Raw genomic sequence first — 24,702 nt, forward strand, 5'->3', positions numbered from 1 at the left:
TTATACCACATACAATCCTGTTATTACTCTAATGTGTGTGTGTGTGTGTGTGTGTGTGAGAGAGAGAGAGAGAGAGAGAGAGAGAGAGAGAGAGAGAGAGAGAGAGAGATCAAGCGAGTGCACGTTTGTTTCTCCATTGCTGTATTGGGGAGAGTCTTGGGATAGGTAAACCACTTAGTTAAAAGCTCATCTGCTAGAATAAATAGAGAACTAAAATCAGAAGGCAACACAGGAGAGTTTGTGACAGTGCTGATTTTAGCTGGTGAATTATGAGAAGACCCTGCACTGCTGCTGTTTCTATCAAGAGCATCTGAAGATAGACTAGGAAAAAGAAAATACCACTCATTGATAACAGAATTCAAGAGATCTCTGTGCTTTGTCTACAAATGAATGCAAAATACGTGAAGCAAAGAATTGGCATTAGTTACAAGAGCAGTTTCATAAGAGCAGTAAAACAAAACCAACGGTAACAGCAATAAAAATCCATTCACTGTATTTCCCATTTTGATCATTAAAACTTGCTTTAGTGGCACACTTTTAAATAATATGCTCAGTCTAACAAAGCACTCAAAAATCCAAGATAGAAAAAATGGGGCAGAAGATGACTCTTTTCCAAGATTGCATTTTTATGTATATCTCTAATACCTCTTAATCTAATGCCAAAACCCCACTTCTAAAAATGTGTCTAATAAATCACAGCAAGATCCTTTTTGACCCACCTCCTAGAGTAATGGAAATAAAATTAAAAATAAACAACTGGGACCTAATGAAACTTAAAAGCTTTTGCACAGCAAAGGAAACCATAAACAAGACGAAAAGACAACCCTCAGAATGGGAGAAAATATTTGCAAACGAAGCAACTGACAAAGGATTAATCTCCAAAATATACAAGCAGCTCATGCAGATCAATATCAAAAAACAAACAACCCAATCTAAAAATGGGCAGAAGACCTAAATAGACATTTCTCCAAAGTAGACATACAGATTGCCGACAAACACATGAAAAGATGCTCAACATCACTAATCATTAGAGAAATGCAGATCAAAACTACAGTGAGGTATCACCTCACACCAGTCAGAATGGCCATCATCAAAAAATCTAGAAACAATAAATGCTGAAGAGGGTGTGGAGAAAAGGGAACCCTCTTGCCCTGTTGGTGGGAATATAAATTGATACAGCCACTATGGAGAACAGTATGGAGGTTCCTTAAAAAACTAAAAATAGAACTACCATAGGACCCAGCAATCCCACTACTGGGCATATATCCTGAGAAAACCATAATTCAAAAAGAGTCATGTACCACAATGTTTATTGCAGCACTGCTTACAATAGCCAGGACATGGAAGCAACCTAAATGTCCATCGACAGATGAATGGATAAAGAAGATGTGACACGTATATACAATGGAATATTACTCAGCCATAAAAAGCAACTAAACTGAGTTATTTGTAGTGAGGTGGATGGACCTAGAGACTGTCATACAGAGTGAAGTAAGTCAGAAAGAGAAAAACAAATACCATATGCTAACGCATATACGTAGAATCTGAAAAAACGGTACCGATGAACCTAGTGGCAGGGCAGGAATAAAGACGCAGATGTAGAGAATGGACTTGAGGACATGGGGGGGAGGGGAAGCTGGGATGAAGTAAGAGAGTAGCATTGACATATATATGCTACCAAATGTAAAACAGATAGCTAGTGGGAAGCAGCCACAGAGCACAGGGATATCAGCTCTGTGTTTTGTGACCACCTAGAGGGGTGGGATAGGGAGGGTGGGAGGGAGTCTCAAGAGGGAAGGGATATGGGGATATATGTATACGTATAGCTGATTCACTCTGTTGTACAGCAGAAACTAACACAACATTGTAAAGCAATTATAATCCAATAAAGATATAAAATAAAAATGTGTCTACCATATATTAATGTCACACATAAGTGTTGGGGAGAAGAACTAAAGTTAATATTATAGTATCCATTTGGGATATTCATTTTTTAAAACTTCTAAAAATATTTCATAATATACCATACTTCTGAGTATATACAATAACCAAAGTAGACTTAAAAACCCAGTTAAAAGTGGTCAATGAATGCTTGAAATCTCATGTTAATACTCACAATACATTCCTATCAGATAGCTGGGTAGTATCAGAAGAAAGCACGTTGGTTGTGTCTTGGAAAAATCTCTTTGGCTGATGTTCAAATGTCATTTCACCTATGATGAAAATGCAGATCGAGGTAGATATATTTTGTCTAACGTGTTTATTATGCTTTTAATTGCAAAAGTAAAACTTGTTCATTGCAATTAATTTATAAAATACAGAAAAACAAAAGGAAAAAATTATCCAGAGATAACCATTTTTCAGTAATTCCTGAATATGTGTGTATACATGATTTTTTTAAACAAAATTGGATTTGCACTGTATATAATACTGATATGTAATCTACTTTTTGTTTTTAATGATTATAATTTTTCTCATATTAGTAACTAAATTCTACAACATAAGTTTATATAGCTATGTAGTGAGGATGTACCCTAATTTAATCTCATTCCTTATTTTAAAACTTTAAGTTACTGCTCTCCTTATTTTGCTAAACATACACAATGAACTAAATAGATCGATTTTTTTTTTTACAGCATACAATGAACAAAATAAATACATTTTCAAAGATTAGGGAGAAAAACTTAATCTCAAAAAACCACATTGCTATAATCTTCACTTTGAAGTAAATGTTACACGTTCATGTGATAACCATGTCTGGATGTGAGTAAAACTGATGATCAAGTCCATAACTTCTATGGTGGAATATATTTGAATGATAAAACACTACGGCCACCTACTCATTAAAAAACATCCCTAGGAATAGAGATTTCCAGACCTTCCGTAGGAGTATAATCATGGCTCATAGAGCTTGAAAGAGGTCTAGGTATTATCCCATGCCAGATACACTTACACCATTATGGAAAAACTACTCATCTCTCCTTTTTGGTTTAAATTAAAAACAAGACAAATCAAAACAAATTCATCATAGAAGAAAATTAAAATTTTCTTTGTTAAAATCATTATTACTCGTAAAACAATATTTATAGCTGCCCAATCTCTGTAGATTTCTCAGAATTCTCACTTGAAGCCTTATTTTTTCTTGCTTGTTCCCAACGGAAGTAATTGCTGCTAACCACCATAAAATATGCCTTCATATGCTTGGAAACTCTAACCTTTATTTCTTCTTCACTTTACAGAGAGTCCTCATTCTTTTTTTGTTTTTTCCCCCCAGGACCTCTTTTTGATTTTTTATACCATCTTTCCCCACACTTCACTTGTATTAATGTGATAATTGGACATACTTTGTTGTTTCCCAAATAAATATTCATATTCCAAAATATATAATTAAAATTAAATTTCTGTTTAATCTGTTATTACATCTGGATAGTCAGATAAACTTTGACCAGATCTGTATAGACTATATTTGGGAGGGTCTGACTTAAAACATATAGACCGTGTGGTACTTATAGAATTTGCTTTGGAGTTCTTAGGGACACCTCAAAGAAGTGAGGCAGTCAACTTCCAGAGCAGCTGAAAACCAGGTACAAGAAGCTCATGTGGAACATGCCACATCCACCAAAACACTGGATGGAAACCAAGTCTATTATGTCAAAATTGAAATATAAAACCAATTTTTAAAATCATAAATTCTAAGAAAATTCCAGGCATTTTCAATGTCATGAAACATTTTATGTGTTATCTTAAAAGAAGAATTATTTTAATTTAGTAAAACACTGTCTTTAATTTAAGCGTATTTGATTTTAAATACTCAAATGACCCCCCCCAACTTCCTAACAGCTCTTCAACTGCTAATACATTTGAATGTTTTTTCAACATTAGCCCAAACTTCACAGCACAGGTAAAAGACACTTAAGCTAGGTCATTGATCCATTGTCATAAAACAATGTGCTTAGTTTGTAAAAGAGCATTTTCCAGAACTGATCTCCTCTTAGTCTTAGAATATAACGAGTACACGCTGAGTTAGGTATGTTGTTAGGAAGACTGCCATTAATTCATGCCAAATGCAGGGAACACTGCAGTGCATTTCAGTTTCCTTCCCTCTAGTTTTGCTCTTCCCCTACCTCTGCCCCCCCCTTCCATTTCTTCTTCTTTCTCCTTCTTCTTTCCCATCTTAATGGATTTTTCACAAATATACATTTTTAAGTTTAATCTCCTTTCCCATTTATCCATTTTCCCTCCCTATTATAGTTTAACTTTGTATTAAGCCTATAATTCAGTAGTCATATCCCAAAAAAGGAAGTACATAGCTTAGTGAGGCAGGGGTGAGAAAGGATCCAGAACTGTGGCAGTTTAAAAAAAAAACCACTTCTGTTCTTTCCTTGACCTTTTATTACTGAATAGGTGGATCATTTTCCATATATTTAACCAAACAGAACCCCCATAAACAACTGAAACATCAACATACACTTTAGCGTATATTTTTAGTGCTGTAAGTGGATCTAATTTGTGTCAACTTATTCATATGATATCAACGTGTACGTGTAGTGGTGGGGCAGGTCAGGAGTTGAGATTCAGGAGAATACTTGATGGCTGAATCACTCTATTCATTCATTCATTCCCCACCTTGTTTCAGAAAGTATTTAAGGCAGCTAGCTTGGTGAATTATACAATGAAAATCATAATAGTTGACTAAACTGGAATTAAAATTTTCAGTTCACATTTATATGGCCCTTTATAGCTTTCAAAATGTCTTTACACATAGTCTCCTTTCAGTGAAACAAAAGGCCTCTAGTAATTTATCAAATATGTTTTAAATAAATAAATCCTTTAAAATGAATTTTTGTATAATACTTGATTTTATATGATATCTTATGAAAATAAAGTTATATTTATTTCTGTTGGCAGATAAAAGTACCTTTTATTTTTAATGGTCCAAGGATACTTGGTCTAATAGTGTTGGTTGGGACTTTGACTTCTTCTAAAATAAAATTATAATCGTTACAAGAAAACATTTGAACAAGATCAGCTGTGACTATTTCGTTATAACAGATCTAAGGATATACACTAAAAGAGGACTGTATGTAGTATCCCACATCACATGATTTCATTGCTTTTCTCTAAATCTAGGTAAAAACAGGAAAGCCTCAGGACAGAAAACTGTCTTGTAACTTATAAGGATTCAGGATTTTCCCAAGTTGTGGGGAAAAAAAGCTAGAAGGACCTGTAGTCCTGGCTGTGACCTGCCTTAAGACAAAGTGAAAATCATGAGTGAATGAGGGGGTATGGTAGTTAAACGTTCATTCGAGAGTTAGCTCTGATCCTTATGAACAAGCTGGGTCAGAGGAAGGCTATGTTCAGACAGGGTTAATGAATTACTGATTCTTCATATGGTCACATGTTCTCACACATTCTTAGTTGATTCTTTTCAAAAATACAAAACGGGCTTCCCTGGTGGCGCAGCGGTTGAGAGTCCGCCTGCCGATACAGAGGACACGGGTTCGTGCCCCGGTCCGGGAGGATCCCACATACCACGGAGCGGCTAGGGCCCGTGAGCCATGGCCGCTGAGCCTGCGCGTCCGGAGCCTGTGCTGCGCAACGAGAGAGGCCCGCGTACCGAAAAAAAAAATAATAAAATAAAAATAAACCAAAACGATGACATTTTAATTTAACTAAAAAGACATTACTTGTTTGGTTGTCACAGAACCTGGAGCTACAATTTTTTTTTTTTTTTGGCTGCACCGTGCAGCTTGCAGATCTTAGTTCCCCAACCAGGGATTGAACCCGGTATAACTTTTCTCAGAAAGCAGATTAGTGGTTTCCTAGGGTGGGCAGAGGTGGGGGGAGGAGATCAAGTGTGAAAGATCACGAGGAAACTGTTCAGAGTGTCGGAACTGTTCTATATCTTGATTACGGTTACAGGTACAGGATTGTACACATTTACCAAAATTAATCAAATCATATACTTAAAGGTTGGTGACTTTTGTAATATGTAAATAATAGTTTAAGAAATGAAAGGGAAAACTGCCATTTTGAATCAGCTATAACTATAGCAAAATGTATCCCCCAAAAGATTTGGGTGGTGAAACATTGATGTTTTATAAGTATTTCAAGGGACACAGACTTTTAGACACTCCTTTCTTACCTTCTCAGTCGCCCTGGTGAGAGAAGTTTTTGGGGTCTAGAATTAAATCAGTGGACTTTGGAGAAGGTGGTTTCTCTAAATCGTTGTTACTCTTTATAAGCAGTGTCCAATTGTAGCACCTATTGCTTACTTATCAAGTGCTGAGGGTGATAGCTATGGCACGGGGAAGGGAATCCTTACTGCGTCAGTGGTTGTACCATGGAGCTCTCACCATCCTAAAGCAAGCAGGGAACCCAAGATTCACTTCAATAAGCAAAGGCACCTTTTGCCTTTTGGGAAAGAGAGCTACATGTCGGATAAGGGGCTTCCCTAGCACCCAGAAAAGACCTAGAATGTGACTACTCAATATTGAGCAATACCTAACAGATACACAAATCCTAAATTTCAGTCTTTCTCTTTGGGTTTGACCTGTGATTTGTTATTGAAAACTACAATGCTGTGTCCAGGAAAGGATCAAAAAAGCTTTGGTTAGAACTAAGATACAAATGGGACAACAAAAACAGCTATAAAAATGTTTATAGATTTTATGTGGACAAAATCAGGACCACACAATTCAGGATTTTAAAACATGTTCTTTTCTTCTCCAAGACACAAGTAAAGTTATATTACATGTTTCTTTCCTCTTTCTCACACATGCAGATTTACTCACTCACACTAACACTTAAATTAATTAGAATTAGGTCAGTTAAGGGAATCCAAGAGCCTCTATAAATTGTATTAGCACCAAAACATGAAAAGTGACAGGCTCCAGAGGTTATCTACTCATTCTTCAGGACTTATTCCTAAATCAGGAATAGATGGCAATCTAAGGCGCTCAGGGCTCAAAAGAAAATAAGATGTCACTGCTTCTGCTGATGACCCATTTCCCTACCTAATAATCCCAAATCTAGAAACTGACATCTAACCAGAACCTCTTCTACTCAAATTTCAGCTCAGTTCTTCTTTTGTCATTATCTGAGATGTCCATGGAAAAGAACCCTAAACATCATTCAACTACCACAACTTAGTAATTATAATATGTACAGGGACATAAAAAAATGTTAGCAAGGAATGTAACTACATTCCAAACATGTTTAAATGAAAGGCTGTACATTAAAATGCTAGTAGGAGTATATGTATTACAGGCATAAAAATGCAGTATTTTCCCAGTAAATCCATGGCCTGTGGTTTAAAATTCTAATATATAGTTAATAAATTACATAGAAGGGAGTGAAATCATTTATCATTTCATCATCTAAGCAATTCAACCAGCACAACTGAACTTTTTTTAGACTCACTAGGACAGAGAGGAAGTTGATCCACAGGAACAGTGGTTTCGTATCAGACAACTATTTACTTTGAACCCCACTCTCAAACAATGTTATTTTTATGGGTAAATCATAAACTGTTTCTTAAGAGCAATAAAAAATTATGCAGGGCTTCCCTGGTGGCACAGTGGTTGAGAGTCTGCCTGCTGATTCAGGGGACACGGGTTCGTGCCCCGTTCCAGAAGGATCCCACATGCCGTGGAGTGGCTGGGCCTGTGAGCCATGGCCACTGAGCCTATGCGTCCGGAGCCTGTGCTCCGCAACAGGAGAGGCCACAACGGTGAGAGGCCCGCGTACCGCAAAAAAAAAAAAAAAAAAAATTATGCAGCATATATAATTTTAGTTTCAAATGAGAGTTTAAATGTCTAGAAATTACAGCAAAACTAGGTAGTGCCAACATGAAAAATCAGTAAAAATTTCAAATTTTCTACAAAATTGAAGTGCTAATACCATACCATACCATACTTCAAAGTTTCTTTCCAAGACTGACCCATCTGTATTGCAGTTTGTACCTCCTTACAAAAAAAATGATATCAGTACTGAAGTTTACCTATCTAAAATAAAAGATATAACTGAATATGATCAGAATAGTAATTCAATGCACACTACTCACCATTCATGCATTGTTTCCCTATTCATTAAATCCATGGCTTCTTCCTGAAAGGTGAGAACGTGAGGATAAACTAATGCCCTGTTCCTATGATTTTACAAAGTTTTACTTCATTTGGCTGTACATTTATTATTATTCACTGGGCTATAGTAGAGCTAGAGTATAAACAAAACTCTAAACAAGTGTCCGGTTCTCTACTTTTCATTGTTGCACCTACCACACAGAGATCTATTACTTATGCATTATAGTACATTGGATATGCAGGAATTGATTAGATGAAAAACTTTGTACCTTTCTTCATTCAAAAGAGAAAACATCAAACATTAAACATTAAACTATTTTTCCAACCATTAATACTATGATATTAACAAATAGTACTCACAGTCCAACAAACTAAATGTCTTTCAGCATGGGTTTGCTTAAGCAAATGATGGTACAAGCATGATTTAAATCTAGTCATTGACATTGAAAAACATGTATTACATATTAAGTAGGAAAAAACCACAAATGCTTTTTATGTAAAACTGTAAATGAGAGGTGCTCAGAAGGATGTTCCCCAAAAAGTTAACAGTACTTATCAATGAGTAGTGAGATCTGTGACAGTTTGTTCTTTCTTTCTCTGTACTTTACCATATTGTTTGACCTTTTTATAAGTATGCAAGTATTTTTCACATAGTTACTTAAAAAAATAACCCACATATGGAAAGACATCCTGTGTTTGTGAATTGGAAGACTTAATATTGTTAAAAAGGCAATACTACCCAAAGTGATTTACAGATGGAAGGCAACCCCTATCAAAATCTCAATGGCATTTTCTGTCAAAATAGAAAAATGACCTTGAGAAAGAATAAACTTGGGAGGACTACATTACCTGGTTTTAAAACTCACTACACAAAGTTACAGTAATCAAAACAGTGTGGTTCTGGCATAAGGACAGACATATAGACCAATGGAATAGAATAGAGAGAGCCTAGAAATAATCCCTTGCGTATATAGTCAATTGATTTTCAATAAGGATGCTAAGACCATTCAGTGGGGAAAGGACGGTCTTTTCAACAAATGGTGCTGGAAAACTGAACATCCACATGTGAAAGAATGAACACTTTCCTTACACCATATACAAAAGTTAACTCAAAATGGATCAAAGACCTAAAGTTAAAACTTAAAACTATAAAACTCTTAGAAGAAAACATAGGGCAAAAGCTTCATGTCATTGGATTTGGCAATGATTTTTTGGATATGATACACAGGTAACAAAAGAAAAAATAAATTGAACTTCATAAAAATTAAAAATTTTCTGCATCAAAAGAGAGTGAAAAGACAATCACAGAATTGGAGATGTTTGCAAATCATATATCTGATAAAGGATTAATATCCAGAATTTATAAAATATTCCTACAACTCAGTGACAACAACAAAACAACTCACTTGAAATACAGATGGTCCCCAATTTACAATGGTTCTGCTTATAATTTTTCAACTTTACGATGGTGCAAAAGCAATGTGCATTCAGTAGAAACCCTACTTCGATTTTGAATTTGACCTTTTCCCGGGCTAGTGATATGCAGTCAGATACTCTCTCGTGATGCTGCGCAGCGGCAGCCATGGCAGCTCCCTGTCGGCCATGCAATCACGAAGGTAAACATCCGATACCCTTACAACCATTCTGTACCCAGACAACCATTCTGTTTTCACTTTCAGGACAGTATTCAATAAATTACATAAGATATTCCTTACTTTATTATAAAATAGGCTTTGTGTTAGATGACTTTGCCCAGCTGTAGGCTAATGTAAGTGTTCTGAGCACGTTTAAGATAGGCTAGGTTAAGCTATGATGTTCAGAATTTCGCTGCATTAAATGCATTTTCGTCTTAGGATATTTTTAACTTATGATAGGTTTATTGGGACATATGCCCATCACAAGTTGAGGAAAATCTGTATGGGCAAAGGACTTAAATAGATGTTCCTCCAAAAAAGATATAGAAATGGCCAATAAGCATATGAAAAGATGCTCAACATCATTTTTTATTAGGGAAATGCAAATCAAACCCATAATAAGATACTGCTTTACATGCATTAGGATAGGCATTATTTTAAAATATGGGGAAAAAAAAACAAGTGTTGTTGAGAATGCAGAGAAACTGGAACATGAATTGCTAGTGGGAATGTAAAATGGTGCACACTCTGGGAAAAAATTGGTTTCTCAAAAAGTTAAAGATTAAATTATCATATGATCCAGCAATCCCATTCCTAGGTATATACCCAAAAGAATTGAAAGCAGGGACTCAAACAGATACTTGTACACCAGTGTTCATAGCAGCAGTATTCACAATAGCCAAAAGGTATCCTTTACCAGATGAATAGTTTTTTTAGATAGTATATACATACAATGGAATATTATTCAGCCACAAAAAGAATGAAGTTCTGACACATGCTACAATATGAATGAATCTTGAAAAGATTATGCTAAGTGAAATAAACCAAACACAAAAGAACAAATATTGTATGCTTCCACTTATATGAGCTACCTAGAATAGTCAAATGCATAGAGACAGAAAGTAGAACAGAGGTTACAGGAGTGGGAGGGTAGAATGGGGAGTTATTGCTGAATGGGTACGGAGTTTCTGTTTGGGATGATGAAAAAGTCCTGGAAGTGTAGAGTAGTGATGGCTGCCCAACATTGTGAATGTACTTAATACTATTGAATTGTAGTCTTAAAAATGGTTAAATGGTTAAAGAAAACCTCAACAACCCACAGTCCAAATTCATCCTGGCATTCCTAAAAACATACTTCACAAATAATGAAGAACTTAGGATGGTGCTGGGGAAATATGGTGCTAAATATTATGCGGAACATGAAATAAGCAGCTGAGCCTTCCCTTAAAGAGGCCTAGAATCACATTGGAAAGACAAGCTTTATTATATACGTTTAGTCAATCTCCAAAGTAAGCACAGTCATAGCCCAGGAGAAGAAAAAAGAAAACAAAATAGAAATTTAATTTATATACTTTAAAATCCAAGACAGTAAGAAATGAAAGCTTGCCGATATTAGACATACAGATTGACGCTGGTGCCCTCACTCAGCCCATAGGGTCCAAAGATCTCGTGAGAGAAGAGCCTTTTTTTGGCCTTTAGCTAAGTACAACTAATTGCAGTTCGCCTGTGCCAGGTTAGGCAGGCATATGGATATATTATCTAGTTTTAACTAAACCAAGCACCGCAAAATGGACAAGCGCCTTAACAAGATTCCCACGAGAAACCTTGGACAGAGATTAGTGATGCAAGTCTGTGCAGACAACAGCCTCTCCCGGCACAGCTTCTCATCAGCCACCTGACTGAAAACACAGTGCTGAGCTAATCTGCTTTGTCAAGGAGCTGGCTAAAGTAATTCTAATCCTCAAGACCATTGGAAATACGAATTCATATTGACTCTCAATAATCATCTATAATTAATAAAATAAAATTTTAAAATTTCTAGAAACATCATTTCATCTTCATCTCATTCTTGTTATATCTCTAATCTTGCATATATTCTATGATTCACACTATATGCTGGCACTCAATATACACTATATTCACAGTATATGGCGATAATGTAAATACAATAGACATAAATTGGAAGCATGCGCTCAGTTTTTATTGATGCAGTGCGTGATTAAAAGAGTTTAAATATTACTGTCTACAGTATAAACAATAAATGTCATAAATAGTCTGTAATAAAGAGTGGTGTGAGTTGTGTGACTTAAAATTTGACCTCGGCCTTGAAAGATGTTTAAAATCTGGACAAGCAGAGGGTGGAGGGGAGGCTGTAACAGCAGAAGGAACCATATGAACAGAAGTTTAGAGGAGGGAAAGTATATGGCAGGTTACACGGTAGTGAGACTAGTTTGGTTGAAAGGGAATTTGCACTACAGAGCAATGAGAAAGAAAACTGGTAAGAGCACCAGATTTATGGGATCTTAAATAATTGAAGAGATTGAATTTAAAGAGTTTGGGCAGAATAGCATAGCTGTTAGGACCACTGGTTTTGGAGCCAAACAGAACTGAGTCAAATCCCAGCTCTATAACTTACTACCTGTGTGACCTTAGGCAAGCAACTTAACCTGAGCCTCAGTTTCTTCATCCTATAAAGATGATGATAATAATAAGGATAATGACGTGGTTGTACAGTTCCTATTAAAAGGTCTGGCAGGGGCTTCCCTGGTGGCGCAGTGGTTGGGAGTCCGCCTGCCGATGCAGGGGACACGGGTTCATGCCCCCGTCCGGGAGGATCCCACATGCCGCGGAGCGGCTGGGCCCGGGAGCCATGGCCGCTGAGCCTGCGCGTCCGGAGCCTGTGATCCGCAGCGGGAGAGGCCACAACAGTGAGAGGCCCGCGTACCAAAAAACAAAACAAAACAAAACAAAAAAAGGTCTGGCACATAGTAAGTGCTCGATACAGCCTAGCTATTCTTCTTCTTATTATTCAGAAGGTAATGGGAAGCCATTGTAACTTTTTGCACAGGAGAGAAAAAGATGAAAATAATGTTTTAAAAAAGATATTTTGGTGTTGGTTGTGGAAGTCGGATTAAATTAGCAGAGATAGGAAATCTATTAGAATATTATTACAGTAATCTGGACCCAAGGGACAGAAGGAAGTAGTAATGGGAACAGAGAAGGTATTGTCAAGGAAGAATTAATAGGATTAGATGCCTAATTGGATACAGTAGAAAAATAAGGAAGAATTGAAGATGAGCCTAGAGCTTTGAGTCTTAAAACTGTGAGACTGACTATTTTGATGCCATTATGGAAAATGAGAGAAATTGGGAAAGGAAGTTTAAGAAGTTAATCAGTCTTTTAAAACAACGGAACAACAGTAAATCTTTTCAGCAAAATGTAATTTTTAGTATAGTTCTTCCATTTAATATTGACGTAGATGTAGATGTTTTCCTCTAGGGAGAAGCTCAAAGTATTTTGTAATTCACTCAATCCACAAGTAAAGAGCAAGTTTTCCCAGAACTAGGACAGAATTTTGCTTATTGTTTCTCCCACTGAAAGTTGGAGCATTCCCCAACATCAGCTATTTTAGGATCATTAGTAAAAGTGGGTTGACACTTTTATTATTTACATCTTGCCTATTTCCAAAACGGATATGAGATGGCTTATAATAAAATAAGATTGTTAAATTAAGGATTAAAAGTCAAGAGCCATGTAACTGTCAAGGGCAAAGAGTATGCTAGAAACCTAGGTTAAGGAGAGTTGTTGTACTTGAGCACTGAACTTAGCTTTCAACTTTTTAGTATCTAAGGTAAAAATGAAAATAGGAAGTCACCCACTTTTGCTCTCTGAAGGAGAGTATGCTTGAAAGATTTTAGTTGCCCAGTGGCACCTTGCTCAATAAATGCTTGCTGAAAGAATGAAACAATTTGTAAACTAAGATCAAATTAAATTTCTTTTAAAACAAGCTAGGCTATTCCCTTAGAGAAGGTCTCTTCATAAGAGAGACTAGGTACTTTGTAGGTTCCAAGGAAAACTCAACAACAAATCACAGAAATCTAATGTCATTGCTTTACTAGACTAAAAAATGGTAACAAAGTCCACAAGACAGACTAACTGTGAAACCTGGCCAGCAGAAGAAAAAGCTCACAGGCACACCTTACGTAACAGACAATATCTAAATTGTCCCTATCACAATCATGCCCTGTACTCCAGCTGGTATAATCTGTTTTAAATGGCTTCATCTCATAAACTTCCCCTACATTTGTGTCTAAACCCAGTTTAATCTATCCAAACTAGGTAATATAAAAAGAAGACTGTAAAACGTGTGGCTAAAGTTCATATTTGTGAAGATATAAATACAAGGGATGCTAGAAATGCCGAGGTAGTATGTAAGTAGATAATTTTTTAATTGATTTTACTGAAGGCACTACAGAGAAAGTCAAGTTCTTATTGGGTACCAATGATTTTATTTTCTATTTAACAAGTCAGGAAATAAATGTAAAGTTATAGAATAATATGTTATGAACGAACTGTTACGGGTTCAATTGTTCCCCCCTCAAATCCATATGTTGAAGTCCTAACCCTCAGTGCCTCAGAATATGACTTTATTTGGAGAGAGGGTCTTAGCAGAGGTCATCAAGTTAGGATAAGGTCATTAATGTGGGCCCCAATCCAATACGACTAATGTCCTTATAAAAAGGAGAAATTTGGAGATAGACACTCGTACAAGGAGAATACCATGTGAACATGAAGATGGCCATCTACAAGCCAAGGAGAGAGGCCTGGAACAGATCCTTTTCTCACAGCCCTCCGAAGAAATTAACGCTGCCAACACCTTGATTTCAGATTTCTGGCCCCCAGAGCTGTGAGAAAATGAACTTCTGTTTAAGCCCCCAGTTTATGATACTTTGTTAGGGTAATCCTAGCAAACTAATACACAAACTATTTCTGCAGGGATGTTATTTGTTTAGGGGACTGGGAGAGAGGGAAATAAAGCCTGAGTGCTTTCAAACCTCTTGAAATATAAGCTCAATTGCTATTAGGAAAGGAAAATGACATAAAAAGAATAATTCCTGAATATTTAGGAAGAATTACTATGTTTAGAAAATCAACTTCCATGGTAATCATTTTGCAATATATACACATATCAAATTATTACATTGTACACCTTACACTTAGACAATGTTATATGTCAATTATATCTCAAAGCTGAAAAAAAAAAGAAAATTAACTTCTAGCTTGATGTTCTCAAGCTCCCTAATACCAAGAAAACAACTAACAACCACAGTCAAAAAGAAATTGTCTGGGACTTCCCTAGTGGCGCAGTGGTTAAGAATCCGCCTGCCAATGCAGGGGACACGGGTTTGAGCCCTGGTCCGGGAAGATCCCACCTGCCGCGGAGCATCTAAGCCTGTGTACCACAACTATTGAGCCTGTGCTCTAGAGCCCGCGAGCCACAATTACTGAGCCTGCGTGCCACAACTACTGAAGCCCGTGCGCCTAGAGCCCGTGCTCTGCAACAAGAAAAGCCACTGCAATGAGAAGCCCGCGCACCGCAACAAAGAGTAGCCCCCGCTCACTGCAAAACTAGAGAAAAACCTGCACGCAGCAAGGAAGACTCAACACAGCCAAAAATAAATAAATAAATTTAAAAATAAATAAGTAAATAAATGGCTTCATTTAAAAGAAGAAGAAGAAATTGTCCATTAACTGCCTAATAGGAAAAGGGCAACTTAAACCATACCGTTACTTAAAAGTTGACCCAGAACCTAATATTGACTTGGGGCTGTGTGCTTGTTTTAGAATAAAAGCAAATATAATCAAATCAGTTTGTAGAAAATACAGGGGATAAAAGAGCATATTAAACAGCACCACATGGAAGCAAAATCAGAATGTGGGGCTTTCCACAAGACAAATGGCCTAGTTTCTTCAATAAGGAAGTGTCATGGAACAAAAACAGGAGGGGAAGGCTGTTTCAAATAAGAGACCTAAAAGATCATGGTTGGAACATGTTTGAATCAGTGAAAAAGGCATTTTTTGAGAATCAGGAAAATTTAACCTGGACTGGTTATTAGATAAGATTAAGGAATAACTCTGTTAGATGTGATGATGGTATTGCAATTATGTAAAATAAAAAGTCCTCAGAGATTCATACTAAGTATTTAAGGGTAAAAAGATATTAGGGTTTTACTTTAAATCACACTCCTTCCCCCAAAACAGAAGGGGATAGTTGAAAAATGATGTACAAAATGTAATCAATAGTTGAAACTAGATATTGAATACATGGAGGTTCTTTTTTGCATGTTTTAAAATTTCCATTAAACGATTTTTAATGTAGTGTGCCAGGAACCACACATATATTAAATCCTTTCATCCTCACAAAAATCCTGTGAAGTAGCTACTATTATTTCCCCCATTTTGCTACAAAATGAAATTAAATAAATGCCTTTGTTAATGTCATTAGAGTGAAAGTTCAGAATGTAATGAGGCAAGAAACAGACATTTCTGTTTTGTACTTAAAAGGTTAAGTTCAACAGCTAAAAAGAAGTCATGGTTAAAGAATGCATGTAAAGAAATATGCAACTTAAGATATCTATCAGACAATTAAACTGCTGAAAATAAGTCTTAATTTTCCATTCAATCAGCACCCAGATTGAAAGTTAATGTTATTTCTATTTTCCCATTTCATTCATTTTCTACTTGTGTTTCATTTTATTTTATTTGAGCTTTAATTTTTGTTTTATAATTTTATTTAATTTTTTAAAATTTTAATTTATTTTTTACTGAAGTATAATTCACCTACAACACTATGTTAGTTCCAGTGCACAACATAGTGATTCACTATTTCTATATATTACAAAAAATGATCACCACTTGTGTTTCATTTTAAATGTTTATAATATATATTCTGTCACTATGGAAGTAAGTTGCTTTACAATTTATATTACTAACCAGTTAAAGTAGTCCTGATTTCAAGCTTCATAATCAAATAGAAACATGTAGTAATCAATTTAAAAATATTTGGTCTAATTTAGGGGAAGCAAAAAAAATGCACAAGTAAACCAGAGGTCCCTTTAACTACTAGTTTTAGGTTCTTTCATTAAGAATTTCTTAAATAGCTACATACTCACAAAGACAAACAGTAAAAGAATGTCTTATTTACTCAAAAGTAAAAGGATCTTTTAAACCATACTTTCTTGCTAGTGGATGATAAGCTGGGTGTTAGGGAAGCCATGGTGTGAGGGAGAGAGGGAGAGAGGGAAAGGAAGCAGGAGCTGGAGCACAAAAAACTAGGGTTACGAGATACTCTGGGTTTTGTGCCACTGAAAACATGGTGAGGGTAGCTGTAAAAGAATCCAGTAATTTGGGGCTAAGTCTCGGCTTGACACTTGCTAACTCTGGACATTTGGTAAATTACTAACTTTCTGCCATCTTTGGTTTCTGACCTTATAAGTTTGTTGTGGGATGAAATGAGACCACAGATGAGACCTATTATAGTGCTAAGTGAATAATAAGTGCTTCATAACAGTTAAGCGGCCCCGCCTTGAACAAAAGTCTGCTTGTAGTTGGGTGAAAAAAATAATCCCACCACCTGTGGTGAAATGGCGATTTGATCTTTTGAGTTCTGTGGCTAATCCTTGGATAAATCAAAGATTTAATTCTGTATTAGGCTTTTGCTATTAAACACACACACACACACACACACACACACACACACACACACACACACACACACACACAAAACATAAGACAGTGAGGTACAATGTGTTCCTGAACTCAAATCACTGAGAAGTGAACACAAAATGATAGCATAAAGACGGTTTTATGTGTCAAAAAAATTCTTCATTTGGGGATTTAAGAAAACCATGATAACTATGGCTATTATGAACCTGAAAATTAATTTTCATATATAGAATTCATCATCTTCTTTGAGATCCCTGAAAGAAATTAGATTCAAGGTAAAAGAGTATGCAGTATTTCGGGAAACTATCAGTTTATTAAGACAGTTAATAACCCAAATAAATAGAGGGCTCCTTAGTTGTTTTGGATTCTTTTTTCTTTTTTTGTTTTTAGAGAAACCATTCCTGGAATTAAAAACTTAATCACATGTGACCTCACTTAGAATTACTGAACCACAGGTATTGTTTAAAAGAAAAATAAAATTTACTTTTTTTAATGAACAGCTGTCAGTTTCTCAAAACTTCTTCTTACCTGTTTGATTTGATGAAGGTGACTGGTGGAAGCCTGAATGGGAGAAGGTGGCACAAACTGAAATTTAAAATATAAAAGTCAAGTTTCCTTTAATGTTTCTGATTATTTCTAAACATTAATTAAGTCAATGTTGAATGGCTTAAAGTATTTCTTGAATGCCTAATGCATGCTAGCAACAGCATTAATTAAATTTAAAGTTTTTAAAAATTAAAAATCCAATTGAATCTTGCCTGAAAATTATATTACTTGAAAGTCTATATATACCATAACAGAACAAAATAATTGTTAACATAAATACGGGGCAGAACATCAATAGAACATTTTGTTTATCTCTAGCTGTCCCTTCCCAAAGCACTAAGATCTTAAAATCACCTCATTTTTCCTTGCCATTTTTAGCTCATTATTAAAGCTTAGTGATAGGCATTATCCAGAAAAACCTGAAACAGTCATTAAATCAGCAGCTAACTTAATAAGCATATAAAAGAAACAAACAAAATAATTCCAAATATCTTGGAATCTAGCTGGGGAAACTAAACTTTCATAATAAGGAATGAGTAAGGCAATCATGTTCAAGGAGTTCAACACATTTTACTCTTGCTTGGTCAGGTACTTGCTGTCTAGGCCCTTTCTCTTTTGCAGGACTATTTTCTCCTTTTTGGTCTTTTCTCAACGCTTATGAAGACCCATACAAGAGGGAAATGAAAGAATGCAGAGATTTAAAGCTGTGTGAAAATAAGGCTTGAAAATTACCTTTAGAATTCATTTATCAATTCTATCTGTAGCCTGGTTCGTTCTTGAAGTGCTAGATAATGAATTTACCATAAATTATGTTCACATTATATCTGAAGATCACATTGAATTGTGTATTAAAACATATTTAATGAGCACCTAATATATGCTAAAGCACTGTGCTAGGCCCTGAGGATCCAAAGACAAATAAGACATTTTCCTGTCCTTGAGAAATTCAAAGTCCAGGTAGGGAAACTAGGCCTCAGGTAAGTGCCAGAACAAGTTAGGATTTGTAGGAATTCAAAGGACAGAGAATATGATTCTGCCCGGGGTCTTCGAGACGGCATCACAGAAGAGGGCAGGAATTCATTAGATAGAAAAGAGGAGGGAGGCTATTTCAGGGAGTGGGGAAGAGATGCCCAGGCAGAGAGCCATGTTTGGGGAACAGAGAGATTCAGGGTGACTGAAACTTGGCACATGATAGTGCATGGCAAGAAGCAAACTTGGGGGAAATTCGGCTGAAACCAGGTTGTTGTTTTTGTACTTTAGCCTTTGAGCCTAATAGGAAATCTAAAGCATAGGGCCCTCTGAGGTCTTAAACCTCAAAGGTATTTTAGACAAGAAGATCATATCTATTTTAGAAAGGCAACCCTAGCAGCATATGCAAAACAAATTGAGGGTGGAGGGAAGAGGCACTAGAAGCAGGGTCACGGGCCAGGTAAAAGATGACAAGGGTTTGACCGAAAAAGGGAGGGATGAAGACAAGGAGGCAGATTGGAGAAATGATAAGAAAGTAGAAAGAGCTAAAGGTTGGCCTGAGGGTTCTAGCTGAAACTATAGATGGGTGGTGGTCAAGAAAGGCAGTGAGAGGAGCGTGTTGGCCAAATAAATATTCTTATGAAGCAGATAGTCTGAATTTTTATTATGTTTTATAATTTATCATATGACTTTTAAAGGAGATATTACCTCGCCAATTATATTTTTCTGAAGAAAGTGTTGAAATCAGTTTTTTTTCTAATCATTTGCTAGAAGATGGAGGAAACAGCCAAGGTTCAATGACATTGACACATCATCAACCAAAGTTCACAGCTCATATTAGAGTTCACTCTTGGTGTTATACATCCTATGGGTTTGGACAAATGTATAATAACACAAATCCATTGTTACAGTATCATACTGAGCAGTTTCCCTGCCCTGAAAATCCTCTGTGCTCCACCTATTCATCCTGATCTTTAATTTTTTCAGCAGAAATTGACTCACTTTCTTTCTCATTAAAGCAATCAATACATGCTCAGTATAAAACATAATTAATGGGGGAAAAAAGCATCATCCACTCTCCAGAGGTGACCACAGTAAATATTTCAGTGTTTATTTTTCCAGATACTATTTTGCAGTTTGAGTGTTTGGGTTTTTTTGATAACACATTCCAGCTCCACATCTGGGGCCACTTGTAGCTCTCAGCTCCTGGTCCAGCTTCTATCAAAATGTCTACTGTTCACAGAATTTTGTGCAAGTTTGACACTATCCACCTGACCACTGACCACTATCCACCCCCAAATGTAGACAGGTCAGTCAAAGCATACACCAACTGGGATGCTGAGCGGGATGCTATGAACATTGAAACGGCCATCAAGACTAAAGGTGTGGATGAGGTCACCATCGTCAACATTTTGACCAACTGTAGCAATGAACAGAGACAGAATATTACTTTTGCCTATCAGAGAAGGACCAAAAAGGAACTTGCATCAGCACTGAAGTCAGACTTGTCCAGCCACCTGGAGAAGGTGATTTGGGGCCTTCTGAAAACACCCACTCAGTACGAGGATTCCAAGTTGAAAGCCTCCTCCATGAAGGGGCTGGTGACAGATGAAGACTCTCTCATTGAAATCACCTGCTCAGGGACCAACCAGGGGCTGCAGGAAATTAACAGTCTACAAGGAAATGTACAAGATTGATCTGGAGAAGGACATTGTTTCTTTTTCTTTTTTTAAATATTTATTTATTATTTTTGGCTGTGTCAGGTCTTAGTTGCGGCATGCAGGATCTTTCATTGCAGCGAGCTGGCTTCTCTCTACTTGTGGCACATGGGCTCTCTAAGTTGAGGTGTGTGGGCTCAGTTGCCCTGTGGCATGTGGGACCTTTGTTCCCCGACCAGGGATTGAACCCATGTCCCCTGCATTGGAAGGTGGATTTTTAACCACTGGACTACCAGGAAGTCCCAGGACATTGCTTCTGACACATCTGATGACTTTTGCAAGCTGATAGCTGCCCTCGCAAAGGGTAGAAGAACAGAGGATGGATCTGTCATTGACTATGAACTGACTGGCCCAACATACTTGAGATCTCTATAATGCTGGAATGAAGAGCAAAGGAACTGATGTTTCCAAGTGGATCGGCATCATGACAGAGAAGTGTGTGTCACCTCCAGAAAGTATTTGAAAGGTACAACAGCAATAGCCCTTATGATCAAGAAGGAGGGCAAAGGAGACCGGCAAAATGTTTTCCTGAACCTGTTCAAGTGTATTCAGAACAAGAAGTCCCTGTATTTTGCTGACTGACTGTACAACTCCATGAAGGGCAAGTGGACTCACGATACGGTCCTGATTCGAATCATGGTCTTCTGCAGTGAAGGAAGGGGACACATTGAAAATTAGGTCTGAATTCAAGAGAAAGTATGGCGGGCACTGCCACATCCAGGAGGACAGCAAGGGTAACCACTAGTAAGCATCGCTGTGCCTGGGTGGTGGGGGTGATGCCTGAGATGGCACAAGTGTCCAGAAGTGGGGCTCCTATGATTCCAGGTGACAGTTCTAGAAATTCAGTTTGCAATTAGCAGCCCCCTTGTACCCATCCATCACCTTGCCTAAGCATTGCCTGACTTTCCCAGCAAGTTTCTCCTTTTAGCCAAAGAAATGAACATTCCAAGGAGTTGGAAGTGAAATCTATGATGTGAAACACTTTGCCTCTCTTGTACTGTATGGTAAACAGATGAATAAATTGAATTTTTACTTTAGAAACAAAACAAACTCAAAATCCATTCCAAGTATCTTTCCATGTTAAAATTCACCTGCAACATCATTTTTAAAGGCTGAAAATTATACCATATAGAAGTACCATAATAATAAGAAGCACCTATTTACGTGCCAGACGTGTCTTATCTCACTCAATTCTCCCAACAACCCCATGACAGAATGGCACAATGGGAAATTTACACCAAAGATACCAGTGAGGTTTATTGACATCTCAGGAAACTAGTTCTATTTTAATACCTTGCTTCATGTAGAAAAATTGACATTATTATTGTCCCCATTTTAAAGATTAGGAAACTGATGGCCAGAGAAATTAAGCAACTTGCTCGGTCATACAGCTGATAATTGCTAGAACTGGGACTCAAACACAGATAAGGAAGGCTCATTCATTAAATCTGTTCCCTGTTGCTGGACATTCATACTGTTGCCACATTTTTTGCTTGCTTTTTATAAATAATGCTATGATAACCTTTAAACCAATCTTTGCACACATCCTTAGTGAATTCTTTAGGATAAATTCATAGAGTTGGAATTTCTGGGTCACAAGGCTGTTGATACGCATTGCTGACCTGCCCTACAGAAAGCTTATACAAATTCACTTTCCAGCAGTATATGAAAATATTGATTTCCTTGTACTTCTCCAACATTAGATATTATTGCTAATTAAAAAAAATGTATGCCCATTCTTAAGGCATACTGTAAAAAATAATCTATTTTCCAAAGCAAGTAGAAAATATTGTGATTTATCCAGTTTTGGATATTCCCCCCAATGTGCCCGTCTATTAGCATTGATCATTGAGAAGTTGTGCGGCAACATGCACCAAATCTGAAAAATTTAGGTTTACCTTTAAAAAGTTCAAATACATTGGGTTGGCCAAAAAGTTCGTTCGGATTTTAGGACCATGTTATAGAAAAACCCGAACAAACTTCTTGGCCAATCCAATATATATCCACACACATATCTTTGAACAAGCAGAATTTTAACAAGTTTAATTCATACTACTGATGCTCATATCATCCTCATTCAAATGCCCAGAAAGTTCACAATATAGAATGTGCAACACTAAGGTTTATAAGATTTATAATCTAATTGAAAGGACATGTTAACCTGAACTTAAATATATACACACACCCTACATACAGAAAAATATGGTACTTTAGCTGTTTTATAAATGACTGTTATTTTTTAAAAAGCCAAAAGAAGAGAATCGTATGGTGTGGCAAACTGTTCTAAACTAATTATGAAAGACTTCCTGGAAGAGATTATTTTTAATTGATATCTAAGAGATGGGAAGGAACCAGTTTCGTTTCAGGCAACGGCTCAGAATTTCCTACTGGAAAACTTTATCCAGGAAATCCTGAGAAGATTGCCTGACTGAAGTTGATGACATCTGCAAGGATATAGTGTGAAATGTCTGGGGAAGGTAGGATTTGAACTTGAGCTATAGAAGTATAAGCCACAGTAAAGCTTTTAAACTGGACAAAATATGGATCATTTATGGGACTTGGTTGGTTCTTTTAGTAATAACGTAGAAAATTAATTGTAGAAAAGGCTTGTGGAAGAGAATTCTCCCAAAGATTAAGTACTGTACGTGGTATATGCAAGGGAATGACCTCAGATGATTTTTCTACATGAAACAAGGTATTAAAATAGAACTAGTTTCCTGAGATGTCAATAAACCTCACTGGTATCTTTGGTGTAAATTTCCCATTGTGCCATTCTCTCACACTTTAGGGAAAAAAAGTCCTTGGGAGGAAGCAACAGTACCAGCATCAAGGAATGATGTCACAGGGCAGGGAGGGTAGGAGTGGGAGTGGGGGGTTGGGAGGGTGCTGGGTGAAGCTGATTCCCAAGTGTTATCTCTAGTGAAGGAATTAAGATAGGAGGAAAGGTCGTGCCTAGTTCCATTTAAGAGAGACCACAGAAACCTAATATTGTAAAGACATTAAATTTTTTAAAAATAATGTTTAACTTTCCTAGGTTTGCTATTTTTAACCCATTTCCTACTGTAGTTACTAGAGATAAAGCACTTAGAAAATTCTGAACAAGGGTTGTATGCTATGTTTAGGAATGTCTCTCCCGAGTTCCCAAAATGATTTAAGGTGGCTTACGAAGATACTGAACATGAATTGAATGTAGGCTAGAAGGACAGAACATAATGCAGGGCAAGGAATGTATTACACACTCACTACTGGGTGGGCCATAGATTGGATTTAGAGTTCATAGTTGCCAATGTGTAAAGCAAAACCTAATCAGGTAAATATTGGTAGCCATAAAATTAAAACAGACAAATTGCTCAAGTAAAGTACAACCGTTTCTGACAGGAGGATGAGATACTTTTCCTGGAGAAAAGACAAGGCTGCACCAAGTTTAACAGAGGTTCCAGGAAGAGAATTCCAAGCAGAAGAGTGGGGAAACAGACATGCCAACCTCGGAGGTCTCAGGGGATACAGCAAAGGGGTAAATCGGGGGGGAAGACATAGTCTCCATAGCCAGAAGAGGGCCTCGGGTTTCTGCTCATCAGAAGTGGGGTGGGGTGATTTCCTGATAGTGGTGAAGAAAACATTTGAGCTTAATTAGAAAATAATTGTGAGACAGCAGATTTTTACAAGGTTTGTAAATATACATCTCTATTTGTGTGTTAAATGGCGCCCGTGATTCTTCAATGCCCTCTATCACCGCAATTTTTTCTAAAACACTGTTCTACCTACATTTTAATACATTAAAAGCAGCCTCAGTTAAAATTGTTTTAACTGTGGTAAAATATACATAAACATCAAATTTACCGTCTTAACCATTTTTAAGTGTACAGTTCAGTAGTGTTAAATAAGTACACTCATATTGTTATGTAACCAACGAAAAGAATCCTTTTCATCTTGCAGAACTGAAACTCTATACCCATTAAACCAACACCGCCACCACCATTCCACTTTCTGTCTCTGGGAATTTGAATACTCTAGATTCCTGCAGTACCAATTTTAAGCACAGTCTAGTATGGGATAGGATCCTTAAACTTATGGTTAATGATATCATTCAATAACACTTTTCAAGTACAGTTGACCCTTGAAAAACATGGGTTTGAACTGCACGAGTCCACTTACACCTGGGTTTTTTTCAATAAATATACAGTTGGCCATTTGTATCTGAGGGTTCCCATCCATGGGTTAAAACAACCACAGATTGCAAATTTA

General features: G+C 36.8%; 1 protein-coding gene and 1 pseudogene across 1 annotated transcript in view; one reads left to right on the forward strand and one right to left on the reverse strand.

Annotated features, from left to right (window-relative positions):
- Window positions 1-24,702, reverse strand: part of LOC132513053 (P2R1A-PPP2R2A-interacting phosphatase regulator 1-like) — a 43,120-nt gene that overhangs the window by 7,320 nt on the left and 11,098 nt on the right. Inside the window, 8 exon segments of the mRNA XM_060137268.1 lie at window positions 141-321; window positions 2,117-2,213; window positions 4,919-4,981; window positions 7,913-7,964; window positions 8,062-8,109; window positions 17,753-17,809; window positions 20,065-20,195; window positions 24,043-24,055. Coding sequence (XP_059993251.1) covers window positions 141-321; window positions 2,117-2,213; window positions 4,919-4,981; window positions 7,913-7,964; window positions 8,062-8,109; window positions 17,753-17,809; window positions 20,065-20,195; window positions 24,043-24,055 — 642 coding nt within the window.
- Window positions 19,951-21,202, forward strand: LOC132513277 (annexin A2-like; annotated as a pseudogene).

This window comes from Lagenorhynchus albirostris, chromosome X (assembly GCF_949774975.1).
Source record: "Lagenorhynchus albirostris chromosome X, mLagAlb1.1, whole genome shotgun sequence".
Classification (NCBI taxonomy): domain Eukaryota; kingdom Metazoa; phylum Chordata; class Mammalia; order Artiodactyla; family Delphinidae; genus Lagenorhynchus; species Lagenorhynchus albirostris.